The sequence below is a fragment of the Cheilinus undulatus genome, linkage group 3, assembly GCF_018320785.1.
Source record: "Cheilinus undulatus linkage group 3, ASM1832078v1, whole genome shotgun sequence".
NCBI classification, from domain to species: Eukaryota; Metazoa; Chordata; class Actinopteri; order Labriformes; family Labridae; genus Cheilinus; species Cheilinus undulatus.
The window spans coordinates 53,993,337-54,008,468 of NC_054867.1; the positions used below are offsets into that span (position 1 = coordinate 53,993,337).

Sequence of the window (15,132 nt, forward strand, 5' to 3'; positions counted from 1 at the left end):
GTTTTAACGGCAAGTTTCTGAAAAATAAATTACATATTGAGCCCCTGTAAGTTGCTACTACTATTATTATTATCATAATTATTATTTTTACGGTATTCTTCTTGAAAATAAAACAGTTAATTGTGCAGCTCTGCTTTAAAACATGCCAGCCATCAGTTTTTTTTAAATCTTCTTTTTATTTCTACCAGATCACTGATCCTGCTTTTGAAACGCATCTAAGCAGAGAGACAGGTAGTGACTTTTGTCTAGCCTTCATCCTTAATCAGCACATTTCAGATAGGAACTATAAAGCCAAGCATGGTTTCCACCCGGGAGTTTTCACTTGATGGATCAAAACACAAAGTTCTGTGAAGTTAGACATAGGGCAGCACACGGTTTCCGTTCCGTTTTCAAAATAAAGTTCGTTGGTTATGAGCTTTGGAATCTTTTGAGGATGTGTCACTAATTTTTATCAATCAGACACTAATTGGTGATTAAACACTCTGATTTCACAAATCATCTGGTTCACGTTGCCAGAAATTCACAGTTTTGAACTGAAAACATAAAACAAAGACAGACAAACTAAATAGACAAGGCTTAATTCAAATATTTACTTTTCATTATTTGCATGTTTTGTATTTTTATTTTTTCTATGTATTATCTAAGTACAGTGTTCCTTATCATCAGAGATTTAAATCTTGAGGGGTTTCAATCATAGTTCATTCAATTAACATGTCCCAACAGCAGTGGAACAAATGTCTGAACTATCACAGATTCTCCATTAGGGTTTGTAATGGTGTCAGATAGGGAGGAATTAAGTCCTCGTTTCATTTTAATTTATATATTGATTATCTGTCCACGTATTTGAAATCCTGTAATACTGGATGGATGATTGGTGATAGATTAATAAATCATCTGATGCGTGATGACCTGGTTGTTTTTAGTCCCAGTAGTGCTGGTCTTCAGCTGCTGCTGTCTTTATGATCTTTTTATGGAGATGAGCATGATAGAGGGTAGGGTTAGATGATAGCCACAGAGCTTCAGGGGAGGCACAGAACCATAAACCAGAAAAAGGTGATTTGCTTTGTGACCCTCTGCTGTACATGGACCAAAATGGATAGACTTATAGTTACTATAGGGACTATGCTATAGAGCAGTGTTACTCAACCAAAGAGCCAAATTTTTTGAAAAATACCTTTGCAAAAGCCAAAATCTAAGAGGTGAAAAGTGGCAAAAACAGCTTGAAGTAGCAATAAAAATAGGTTAATGGTGGCAAAATGGTCAAAAAGCAACAAAAAATTGGTGAAAAGGGGCTAAAATGGGGAGAAAATGTGGAAAAATGGTCAGAAAGTAGCAGAAATGGATGAGAAGTGACAAAAAAATGAGTGGAAAATGACTTAAATGGGCAAAAAGCAGTCAAGAGTGGCAAAAATGGGCAAAAAAAAAAAAAAAGGAAACAAGTGGTACGTAATGGCAAAGGGTAGTTTAAATGGACAAAAAATGGCAAAAATGGTTAAAAAAAAAAGGGGGGGTGGGTGGATAAAAGTGGCAAAAAATTGGGAAAAAGTGGCAAAAAAATTGTGAAAAGGCCAAAAATTGGGAAAAAAGGAAGAAAGTGGTATTAATGGCAATGGGCAGCTTAAACGGACAAAAAGTGACAAAAAATTGTATAAAAAAAAAGGAAAAAACAGAAAAAAGTGGCAAAAAGGCGTAGCAAAAATGAGCAAAAAAAAAGGGAAAAAAAGGGATATTTAAAGATGAAAGGTAGCTTAAATGGAAAAAAGGGGGAAAAAAGGCAAAAATGGGATGAAAGTGGAAACAAAAGAGGCAAAAAGAAGTTGTAAAATGGCCAAAAAATTATGAAAAAGGGGTATTTAATGGCATTATAACTGAATTAAAGGGAAAGGCAGATTAATGTTAAAAATGTTTAAAGATTAGACATAAATGTTTGAAATGTTGTTGTTTTTTTTTTTTTTCAATTTGAATCCATTTTGTTGGTTGGGGTCCACCGAATGAAAAAGTTCTTCTTAGGGGAGGCTCACTCTTCCACACTTTGAAAACCCCTGATTTAATCAATTGTATTGTTTTATTTCGTTCTCTGTTTTCTACCTGCTCGTTTTACTTTGAAAAGCGAAGACCGGAAGTGCCGGCTGTTGCTGGGTGAAGTGACGTCGTTCCGCCTCGGACTTTCGTTTTCATTTCTCGGGTTGATTCGCTACTTGATGTTTTTGTGATCGTTAAATCAGTAAACATGGCGGGGTTGGAGGTGTTATACACCTGTGTCGGTGGCAGTGTCACGTGTCCACAGGACGCCGTGGTGTGTTTGGTCCACTGGGAGATGATAAAGAGCGGGTACAGGTGCATCGGCTCTGGAGACGAGGTAGCTAAAATCAGCTAACGTCATGATAAAAGCTATCTGATCTGATGGTGTAATGAGGTAAAGAGCGACCGTGTCAACTGGTGACTCTGGTGAATGCGTCGTTCGTGACGACGACCCAGAATCAGTAAAGTGCTCCAACTAGAGCATGTTTAACTGGAGTTTACTAAAATATTAGTTCCTTAAGAAAAGATGAAACTACGAGACATGCGTTATGACTCAGCTGAAAGTCACCAGATAGCACAGTAACTCTTCAAACCACAACACTGGTTTGTTGACATTGTTGAATCAGTCTGAAGCTTCTGTGGTTGTAAATTAACGTCTCAGAGGATGATAACGTACCTGTTTAGTGAATCAAACATGCATCAGTTTAAAGAACATTTCCTAACGGTTCACATTAAGATAGTTTGGTTGTTTTTAGTCTTTATTATTGAAATTAGATTTAGAGGAAAGTTTGAATTTAGCCGTTTTAAGGAGATGCTATCTCTGCTAAGCTAGCTCCTGTCTGAATGAGCGTTAGCTCCCTAAATGAATGTAATACTCTGTTTAAATGAACTTTAGTGACCAGATCGACATATTTAAGCATTGTTTGTCTCTGGTTGACATGTTTCATTCAGAATTAAAATGCTGTAGTTTGATTTATAACACATTTAATAATCTAATAATAGTCATCCTAAACTAGCTTACACCGGATTTTAAGCATTGTTATTAGAAAGTATAGCCTAAATATTCACCTGATCACAGGTGCTGGATGTTTTAAAATGTTCTGGGAGGACCCCTAGGTTGATTTGTATCTACGGAGGCTGATTAGGGACACTGAGAAATACATTTTTGAGAATGCATTTTTTTTTTCATCAAATTCCGAGGAAAAGATGGAATATTGATGTAGAAAAAGGAGTGTGAAAATAATAAAATTGTACGATTAAAGTCAAATTCTGAGGCGGAAAAGTCAGAATTCTGGGATTAAACATATGCTATTGAGGTAAAGTATATTTCTGACCTTATAAATAAAATGGGCTCTATGCACGGCAGGGGGTGGCGTATTTCCGGTGGAAAATAAGACCGGTTCTCAACTTCCGCCTAACGATTCGTGCTAGGCCAAAATGAAATCTAAACCCTCCTATACTGCCTTAATTTGTCCGTTTAGTTTTTTTTTTGGGTTTCGATTGTTGTTTGCGTTTACTCTGCCATCACCGCTTGGCATCCAAACATGCTAAAATGATGTTTCAAAAACAGGTTAAAAGCACTCCTGGACATCGTTGCTGCGTGCTGCAATGTACATCTTTGGCTGAATTTAACTCTCATTGACAGTCAGCTCAGGTAACTCATGCAAACAGTGAGTAAACTGCAGCGATTTTGCCATCATACTCCATTCTCTTCTCCCGACTGGAAGTGTGGGAGCGGTCTAATGCCAAATGCGGAAGCAGTTTGTGCATAGAGCCCATTCTGAGGAAAAAATATAACTCTGGGACTAAATTTAAAATTCTGAGAAAAATATAAAAAGTCAAGGGAAAGATTATTTTTTTGGACTAATCGGGGTTTTGAGAAAAAAATAGAATTTAAAAAGGGAAACATTTTGAGATTAAAATAAAAATTCTGATTTTTTTCCCCCTGAATTTGAGAAAAAAAAATGCATTTAAAATCTTTGTTTTATTATTTGCCCTCATCCTCTTCGTATCAGAGTTTAAGATTCAGTTGTTTGACCATCTCTCCTCTCTTCTTCATTCAGGCTCGTAGCGGCGATAAGAAGTCAGAGCTGCTGCCTGCAGACTGGAGCAGTAACAAAGAGCTGTACAGTCTGAGATATAAACCCAAAGACGGGGACAACCAGCTGCTGCTCAAAGCCATCACTGTTGACTCGACCCTGATCTTCAACCTGATGGTAGGAGAAAAAGGCCACATGTAAATAGCACAGACTTCTGGGTGTTTGTCTGAGGATGTTTGGACTTTTACTGCTGCTTATATCAAAGAATAATGAGAAAAATTGTTAAGAAAAATACACCTTTAACCCCCAAAATAAAGATAGGCCAAAAATATTTTAGGACAAAAGTGAGGACCCCTCCTTTTATTTCCTTTCTCTGTTCCCTTCCTCACCACCTCTTCAAACCCTGCTTTTGTTCCTCTCTTTCTCTCATCATTATTTAACTCCTTGGTTCTTAACTGGTGGGTCAAGACCCAAAAGTGGGTCATAAAGCTATTGAAAAGCACGGGCCATCTCCACACCTGTGGATGAAGTGTAGAGACTGATTTAACCTTCAGTTATATTAATGACAATAATGTCAACAGCATGTTTACAGACTTTTATTTATGCTTCATTTATTTTTTATGTTTTTGCTTCACCACGTGTTTCTGTATGTGTTTAAAGAACTCCGGCACACAGCAAGTCTCAGACCTGACAGTGAACATCAGCGATCACATCAACACTGAACAGCTGCAGAACTTTGAAAGGTAGGTTCAGAGTCTTCACAATATCACAGTTTTACATGATTCTGACAAAATCAAACCATTTCAGGTGAACTCATAGAAAATGGTCTAAATAGTCCAAAACATTGAAACTGTTTGTCTCGTTCCAGTGTGTTTAAGGATGCTGACAGTTTGTCAGAGAAGGTGAGGACTCAGCTGCTGCCTCCTCAGGACCGGACAACCGGACCGAGGACGGAGAGGAGGAGTCAGAGGGAGGAGGAGGAGGAGAGGCGGAGAGAGGACGACAGCGACCCCCTCAGGATCCCCAACAGACATCCTCGACATGGAACGCAGCCCAACTGGTCAGTAATGATGGTGAACCCTCACCACATTTAGAAAACCTGTTGGACACATCTCTCCATGGAGATGTTAGTGTTGGAGAGGCATGACATTGGATATCTGCTAATCAGTATTCATTCATTCAAAATTTATTCCAATTTTTGCAGATTAATTTTAGCCAATACAGATTTCCATTTTCTATATCAGCTGTAAATATCAGTCTGTATCAGCTGTAAATATCAGTCTATATCAGCTGTAAATATCAGTCTACATCAGCTGTAAATATCAGTCTACATCAGCTGTAAATATCAGTCTACATCAGCTGTAAATATTGGTCTATATCAGCTGTAAATATCAGTCTACATCAGCTGTAAATATTGGTCTATATCAGCTGTGTAAATATCAGTCTACATCAGCTGTAAATATCAGTCTACATCAGCTGTAAATATCAGTCTACATCAGCTGTAAATATCAGTCTACATCAGCTGTAAATATTGGTCTATATCAGCTGTGTAAATATCAGTCTACATCAGCTGTAAATATCAGTCTACATCAGCTGTAAATATCAGTCTACATCAGCTGTAAATATTGGTCTATATCAGCTGTAAATATCAGTCTACATCAGCTGTAAATATCAGTCTACATCAGCTGTAAATATTGGTCTATATCAGCTGTAAATATCAGTCTATATCAGCTTTGAACACAATGTGCGGCACAATAACTGCTTAACCTTAATCATCTTTTTGAAGTATGTTGGGAGCCTAAATCATGAATAAAATAGAATATAGTTTATCTGCTTGGCTTTATAATAGAGTACTAAAATTACACAAACAAAGCCATGCCTAAATAAATAACCCAAGGGTTTTCAGGTGCAGAATTATCCTCAGTCTGGTCCCTGCTAAAAAACACAAACAGACTGGGTTATTAAATCTGTGAAAATGTTGACTAAAGCTCTTTGTTGGTGGGATTGTCCTTTATTTGTGGTATTTAAAGGTCGGGGCTGGGCGAGCTCCACCGCCACACGTTTGTTTTTGTTTGTCAGGGATCCAGGTCAGATTCAGCCGCTCTTCCTCGTCTCGGTCATCTCCTCTCCCTCGTTCCTCCTCGCTGTGACCTGATCAGATGAGATTCCTGATGATGTCAGCACTTTATCGACCTCGCTGCTGTCGCCTCCTTGTCCCCACGGAGGGCCAGAGGGGGAGGGAGGAGGAGGTGAAAACAAAGACAGACGAAGGGAAAATAAACAAAAATAAGAAACAGACAGAGGAGGTGTGGAGGTGATACTGAGAGACAAAGAGTGATGGATGAGGAAATGATAATTTATCCTCCTGAGACCTGAGCTTCTGTTTCTAATACATTTTAGTCTCTACCTCTTCTTTTGGATCAGGAGGACCTGATCAGTTTAAAACCTCAGCATGATCTTTGATCAGGAAGTAGTTTAGACCGAAAACCATGTCCATAATTCTCCTGAAGGTCCTGCTTCTACAGAAAATCCAGACCTGGATTGGTTTTAGAGCAGATGCTTTGGCTAAAATGTGGGGGTCTTCAGTCATTGAGAGAGGGATGGGGGACTCATTTTGATGACGGGCCACAAGGACTGGTAAAGACCAAGTGTCAACAATATTAACACTAAAAGGTGTTAATTAAGTGGAAATCCACAGAAATTACTCATAATATATATGTGAAAATTCTTAAAAATTTTAAGTGTCCCATAGAAAGTATCATTGACATTTGTACCAGTATTCCCCAAATATTTCAGTAAAACTCAATTACAAAGCCAGAACATTTCAATACAATTTTTCCCCAAATTTTCTTTAAAAATTCCTGAAAATTGTCAAACCAATTTCCCCCAAAATGTAGAAATACATTCCCAAGATTCCATGGGAAAAAAGGGTCCTTTAAACACCCAAACAAATTCCCTAGAATTTCCTGAAATCCTGGAAATTTCATCACACCCAAAATTAACAAATTTCCCAAGTTTCATTGAAAATATTTCAAAATTTCAACTCCAATGCCTCCAAAAGGTATAGAAACTTATTCCCAAATATGACAAATACATTTCTGAAATTGATGATAAAATGCCTGAAAATTTCCAATTTCCTGCAAACATCAGAGAAAAATTTCAATATTTCCACGAAAATACCCCAAAATTTCACAGCAGATTTCTTTAAAATTTCCAGTAAAATTGTCTGAAATATATACAATATATACACATATCCCAAATTGTCCAGGAAATATCAGGACATAATTTAGATAAATCTGTGCATCATCAGCATAGAAGTGAATGCTAAGACCGAGTTTGTGGATGATGCGACCAAGACGGAGCATGTAGAAGATAAAGAGAAGCGGTCCAAGGACGGAGCCTTGAATCTCTCTCTAAAAGGAGGTGGTTAGGGATTTTGATGAGGGTGGTCTCGGCTGTGTTTGGGTCTGAAAATATCCTCATATCAGCCACTCTAAACGTCACGTGTCAGTTTTAAAGGAATAAAATGAGCTTTTGATACCATTAAAACCAGAGACTTGAAGCTGCAGCCGCCCTAGGCAGCGATCTCAAAAAGCCTCATTGTGCTGTGAATCATTGGTGTGAAGAGTCTTCATCTCTGTCTCTGGGACTCAAAGTAAATCAGAATCACTAACAGGATAACTGGGATTATGAGTGGGATTATACTTGTTTAATACTGAGCTGCTGGATCAGAGTTTATGAAATAAAACCTTAATTATGACTGGAGAGACATTTAAAGGACTGAACCTGACTAAAACCTGCATTAATCACTCCTCTGTTAAAGATGAACTGTCTGTGATGTTCAGTTAAAGACAGGTTTCCTCTTAAATATCATAGTAGCCAGGCACAAATATTTAAGACCTTAAAACTCAGGCTTTAGTCAAAGCAAAGCAGCTTTATTTATAGAGGACATGCAGATATTCAGGGTCATTTAAGAACATCAGGAGAATTTATATGACAGAGCAAAAAAAGAGAAAACAAAAAACAAGATTAAGCAAAAAAAGACAACATGATTAGTTAAAACTGGGCTCAAAATAGCTGTTTGTTAATGTTTTTCTGTCATGTTTGGTGTAATTTTATTCTCCCTCCAAAGATGGCCTCCTTTTTTAAACATCCACAGTTACAACCTGGTTAAATAAGGGTTAAATAAACACAGACCTCCAGGTTAAAATCATGAATTGTAATGTTTTCTGTCTGTTTCAGGCCTGATCCCATGCACCCGTTTGCAGCAGGAGGAGCTGATCTGGACCCGTTTGGGTGAGTTTGCCTTTAATAAATAAACCGTCCTGATGACTTTTTATAGAACTGATTTTCAGATATATTTTCAGCAAACAGAGCTCAGTTTTAATCTGGATTTTGGGGATGAACAGTCGGCATAAACACACAGAGGATTAGTGGCCCTCAGGCTCTCTGTCAGCTGAACATAAAGCTCTCAGATCAAAAATAGCAGAAATTCAGGACGTTTGTTTTTTGGTGCTAAATTTATGTTTTTTCTTGATCAGTAATATTCTAGTTAGGCTAAATCAGGGCTTATTTTGAGGATATAAAGCCTGCTGTCTAATGCATGAGGGATTCAGGATGTTTGTTTACATTTTGATATCCAGAAGACCAGAATCTGTAAACCCAGGCACAGATGATGCATGGATGTGGGTGTTGTTTTTTTATTCATTAGTTCTTCTGTGGACCAATCGTATCACATCTTTTTCTATCATATGTCATCATTTTGTTTAGTTTTGTAGCACATCACAGTGTATCATTTATATTGTATTGCATTGTTTCATTTCTTATCCCCCTTATTCCTTATGTGGGTGGAGCTTCCAGTACGGTAACAATAACAGCAAAAACGTGATTCTTCCAACGGCTTACTAAAGGGATTTAACATCAACAGCACTTGTTTTACAGAAATAAATCTGCACTGTAGTAAATACGGCTTTATTTTTGGTAAATCAAACATCTACCTAAATATAATTAAAGGCATGCAGATGGCCTAGTGGTCTAAGGCAGGGGTTCTCAACCTTTTCAGCCCGTGACCCCCAAAATAATGGTGCTAGAGACCTGGGACCCCCACTGTACCTGGAGATAGTTGAAAACAGCCATGCACATTCAAGAATAATCATTTGCAAACAAGGCCGGGGGATAAACAGGGAGCTTTCTGGGACCCAGCCAAACTGGGATCCATGGAAGTAAACAAAATCATGGTCCAATTGTGAAGTTAAGCTGAGAAAACCATATTTTATATTTGAACCTGAATAATAACCACTCTTATCAAAGAAACAAATATCTTTATTTATTCATTTGTGTAGTAAATGTTAAAAACATTATAAAAATTGGTTAAAAATTGCTAAAATTAGTTAATAATGGCAAAGAATGGTGGAAAAGATGATGAAATTTAAGTTTTATAGAACATGAATGTGTTAAAAGTGGCAAAAATTGGATTGAAGTGGCAAAAATGGGCACAAAGAGTGGTAAAGGGGGCTTAAAAAGTAGCTGATATGGCTTTTAAGTGCAAAATAAATGGTGGAAATTAGGTGGACTGGGGAAAAAAATTGACAAACTGGCAAAAATGGGTGAAAAATTAGTGTAAAAAGTGGATGATAGAGGCAACAATAGGCAGAAAGTGGCATGAATTGGTTGAGAAGTGGTAAAAACAGGCGGAAAAAAGTGATGGAGAGGGTTTAAAATGAGTGGCAAAAATGTACTAAAACTGGCTAAACTGATGTTAAAAAGTGATAAAAAAAGAATACAAATTTGGTCAAATTGGTGTGAAGTGACAACAGTGTAATTTAAAAGTATTCTTAGTTTTTTTAAGGCATCTGGTGACCCCCTCTCAGTGTCTCATGACCCCAAAGGGGATCCTGACCCCAAGATTGAGAACCACTGGTCTAAGGTGTGACCCATATACGTGGGTTCGAATCCCTTGCCGCACCCGCTCTCATACCATTTCCGACTCTATCCACTGTCCTCCCCTGTCAAATAAAGGCCCTATAAAGCCCTAAAATAAATCATAAAGGATATAAAATAAATATTATTCTAAGCTAAAAGTTATAAATTATAATTTCTAAACTGTCAGTAGCTGTTGCTCCTTTTGTGGTACCAATAACATGACAAAGTTAAATTTGTCTTCAGCCGTGTTGTAAACATGCTGTTCACTGTCTGAATGCATCGGGATGGGATTCTTTTAATATTAAATTATTATTAATCCTTAATACAGAACATGAGATTTACCAAACTGAAGAGTTTACAACTTGAGTCATGGATAGTAAAATCAACATAATTCCCACATTTAAGAGGATTAGGTGGAAAATAAGAATTTCAGCACCCCCCAGTAAATAAATAGAGAAATATTAAAGTGGAGTCTCAACTCCTTTAACAAAACACGATTGTCTATTAATACTGAGTCGAAGCTAATAAAGTTAGCTAAATATGTTTGTCTTGGTTATCTGAGGTCGTTTCTTCACTTTGTCCTCTCTGGTAGAGGGCGGAAAAATAATATTATCCCATTTGAACACCCACATTTTGCACAAAGTACCATGGGGGCTAGGAATAAGGTGGATAGTACTGCATTGATCAGATCTCATGCCGTCATATTCTATGGTTCCTCATCATATTGTATTGTAGCATTATGAAAAGTGAAGTATCGTACCTTATCCCATTAGATCACACCATCTGTAATGTATCCTGTTGTATCGTTGTGTAACATACTGTATCATTTTCTATTGTCATGTATCGTTTTATTTCATATTGTAGCACAATGAAGCATATCATCAAGTATTGTATCGTACCTTTTTGTATCTAGTTGTAGCCTTTCATAATGTATCATTTGCTATTGTTTGTAATGTTTTCTATTGTATCTTTAGGTAACATATTGTTTCCTTTTCCATAATTATGTTTTATATATGGAATCCATTTGTAACGTATCGTAAAGTATTGTATTGTACCTTATCCCAGTGGTTCTCAACCTTTTGGGACCGTGACCCCCAAAATAAAGGTGCCAGAGACCGGGGACCCCCACTGTACCTGAAGATGGTTGAACTATCAATCAAGAATAGTCATGTGCTGACAAGGCTGTCCATAAAAGGGATAAAGGGGGAGGTTTTCTGGGACCCAGACAGACCAAGGGCCCATGAAAGTCAGCAAAACCATGGTCCATTGGGAAGTTAAGCTGTGAAAAACATATTTTATATTTGCCCTGAATAAGAACCACTCATATCAAAGAAACAAATGTATTTATTACTTTTTGTAGTAAATAGCCTTTTTTTAAAATGAGAATAACTTCTATTAAAAAAATAAGTAAAATGAGTTAAAAATGCTCAGATTGGTTAATAATGGCAAAAAATGATGGAAAAGGTGATGAAATTGGATTTTAAAAGAACATAAATGGGTTAAAAAAGGAAAAAATTAGATAAAAGTGGCAAAAACGGGCTCAAACAGTTGTAAAAGGGCATTAAAAAGTGCCTGAAAAGGCTTTGAAGTGCAAAAAATTGGTGCAACTTAGGTGGACTGGGATGAAAAAATTAATCGGAAACTGGCAAAAATGGGTTAAGTGTGGTTAAAATGGGCAAAAAAGTGGTTGATAGAGACAATAATGAGTCAACAGAGGCAACAAAAGGGAGAAAGTGGCAAGAATTGGTTTAGAAGAGGCAGAAAAAGTGGGTTTAAAATGGACAAAAATGGGTTTTTGGTGGCAAAAATATGCTAAAATTGGTGTTATAAAGTTATTAAAAAGGATCAACGTTTGGTCAAATTGATGTTAAGTGGCAGGTGTAATTTGAAAAATATTCCTTTTTTTTTAGTCCTCTGGTGACCCCCTCACAGTGTCTCATGACCCCCATTGGGGTCCCGACCCCAAGGTTGAGAACCCCTGATTTATCCTATTGGTTGTATCGTTACATAACGTATCGTGCCTTACTGTATTGCATCACAACATATGGTATTCTATCTTTATGTAATGTATACTATTGTATCGTTATGTAACGTTGTATCCTTTTCTATCGTTTTGTGTCATATGTTGTATCGTTATGACACGTATCATATTTTATTCTATTCTATTATAGTATTGTGTTGTATCCTTTTGTATATATTGTAATGTATGATATTATTCTTTATTGTATCAAATCATACCGTTTTGGAATTATATAAAGTATGTATTGTATCAAATTGTATTGTGTATTATATCGTTCTTTGCTGTATCATATTCTATCTATAGAATTGTCCTTGCTGTATTGTTGTGCACTATTTTGTATTGAATAGTTTTATTGTGATATATCATATCATACCTCATCATATGGTATTGTAATGTATTGATTCATTTGGTATTGTAGTGTTATGCACAGTATTGAATATATTAACATTATACATTATGATTATTACTTTTGATTAGTTGTATTTGTTTCTTGTTGGAAGTTACCAATCATTTCTAGCCTCCATGGCCCTCTACAACTGTGATTGCAGTCCTTCATGTTTTTAGCGTCAAAATCTTTGAAAGCAGCAGCGTTTCGACCTTTTTCCTTCATTTCGTTCTGTGTGATATTTATTTCTGTACCTCAGAGGAACATCAGGCTCTTCATTCTCCCTCTCGTTGCTCCCCTCAGGTCTCGCGGCGGTGGCGGGATGATTGTCGACCCGTTGAGGTCAGGTTATCCTCGCTCTGGTTTTGACCCATCCAGCGGTATCCCAGACATCCTACCCCCCGGAGCGGTTCCTCCCGGAGCTCGCTTTGACCCCTTCGGACCGGTGGGACGACACAGACCGGGGTGAGACACTCCCAAGACTTCATTTTAGGACGTTCACTCGACAGTTTTAGAGCCGTTCCTTATGCAGCGGTTACCTGACACAACCACCAACTCAAGGTGTATGGAGATATTGTTGTTACATGAATACATGTTTTTTAGTGGAGCCTCTCTTTGCCAGCTTTTCTCCCTCATTAGGTCTTCACCTGTGTTTATGTTTTCCAGGCCGGACAGAGACCACATGCCCCCGCCCGGATACGACGACATGTTCATGTAGTACCCAGCAGCCTCTTCATTCTCTTCATACCTCCTCATTGTTCCAGTTCTGTCTGGTTAACTGACTACTTCAGTATAATACAGCCCTTTTCCCTGTTGTTTTTCTATGAGGAAAGCTTGTTTTTGCAGTACTTCATATCAATAACTCATGAAGAAGCTCTCTTTAATGTAAAACTGGTGTTCAATACTCATCACTGGAACGTAACCACAGAGAAATCTGATGTTTTCTTCCTGTCAGACTTCGGGTTCATCCAGCTACATCTTTAAGTTGTGAATTTTAAGTTAGAAGAAGAAATTAGAAAGGTTCTTTAGTTTTTGTTTGTATTTTTGACCTTCAAAATTTGGGTGATAAAATATTTGGTGTCTGATTCCTCTAATAAAAACACCAGACTTTCAGATCTGTGTCTCTGTTTTATGAAAAACTTCCTGCAGAAAACTCTTTATTTATTTCATCTCTATTATTATTAGAACACAGTAATACCAACAATCTTTCCCTAATGTTGACTGTCCTTTGAGGGAAACCCACGCTCCTCACAAGCTCCACCCACATGGCCGACTGGCAAAAATGGAGGGAAAAAGCCCCCAGCTTCACCAACATTCCATCCCCTGCCTTTGTAGATGTAGTCATCAAAGGTTATCAAACATTCCATCCTTGCCTTTGAAGGTGATGTCATCAAAGGTTATCAAACATTCCATCCTTGCCTTTGAAGGTGATGTCACCAAAGGTTATCAAACATTCCATCCTTGCCTTTGAAGGTGATGTCACCAAAGGTTATCAAACATTCCATTCTTGCCTTTTGCATGAAGGTCAATATACTGATTTGGACTTTTCTCTTTGTTTTGAAAAGATAGCTATAGAAAGACAGGAAACATTTGGGGGGGGGGGGGCTGCACCACCAATCTTCAAATCTTACATGATGCCACACAAAATGGCTTTAAATCTGTGAACTGTCCCTTTAAATAAGAGAGCTGAGCTCTTCCGCACCAATCTGTGAGCTGCTGAATTTATAACACGTATGTAAATAAGTGTGAGCGTCCTCATTGTCATTCAGATCACTGAGCGTAGAGGAGATTCTGCTTCAGTCCTCTCTTCCTTTTTTTTCCTTCCTCATCCCCCTCCTTAAATATTCCTCTCATCCCAATCTTTCGCCTTTATTCCTTTCTCATTTATTTTGTTCCATCCCCTAGTTTTAACCCCTTCTTTCTTTTCTCTCTCTTTATTCTCTCCTCGTGTTCTCTCCTCTTCTATCCTGTTTTTTCTTCTCTATTTATCTGAGATCTTTCATCCTTCTTCCTGCCACGTATCCTTCTCTAAACCCAACATTACCTTCCCACAGTTCATCTAGAAAGTATTCAGACCACTTCACTGTTTACAGCCTGATATTACAGGCATTTAGAATATTTTTATTCTCAAAGTGAAAACAGAGTTTAAGATGTTTTCATAAATGCAGTAAATAAACTGAAATATCACATTGACGTCAGCATTCAGAGCCTCTCTAACACTGTAAATTCAGCTCACTTTAGCCCAGTTTAGCTTCATTAATGGTAGAACTCCTTGATTTGTTAATTTCTCTCTTTTGAATTCACATCTCTTTTTTACTCCTCTTCTTCTTCTTCCATCTGTTTTTTCTCTGATCCTTTCTTTGTCCTCTGACTTTGACTTCATTCTTCTGCTTATACCTTACCTACACACCTACACACCCATCAACCCCTAAAAGGGTTCCAACATTCTATCAGACACATCATTCACAGAGTGCCAACATTCTATCACAAACACACACCCATCATTCACAAAGATAATTCCAACATTCTATCACACACCCATCATTCCCAAAGAGGGTCCGAACATTCTATCACACCCATCATTCACAAAGATAATTCCAACATTCTATCACATACCCATCATTCACAAAGATAATTCCAACATTCTATCACAGACCCATCATTCACAGGCTGATCCCTCCATTAACCCTCCTCTTGTTGCAGAGATTGTTTCTCTCGTCAGCTCCTTTAGAACCACTAAATAT

General features: G+C 37.6%; 1 protein-coding gene across 1 annotated transcript; it reads left to right on the forward strand.

Moving 5' to 3' along the window:
* The first annotated feature begins 2,140 nt into the window (after window positions 1-2,140).
* Window positions 2,141-13,501, forward strand: psmf1 (proteasome inhibitor subunit 1). Its single transcript, XM_041815846.1, has 7 exons — window positions 2,141-2,359; window positions 4,086-4,238; window positions 4,722-4,804; window positions 4,930-5,121; window positions 8,304-8,357; window positions 12,692-12,853; window positions 13,055-13,501. Exons 1-7 carry the CDS (start codon window positions 2,231-2,233, stop codon window positions 13,104-13,106), a joined length of 825 nt encoding a protein of 274 aa, XP_041671780.1. The 5' UTR covers window positions 2,141-2,230; the 3' UTR covers window positions 13,107-13,501.
* The last annotated feature ends 1,631 nt before the right edge of the window (window positions 13,502-15,132 follow it).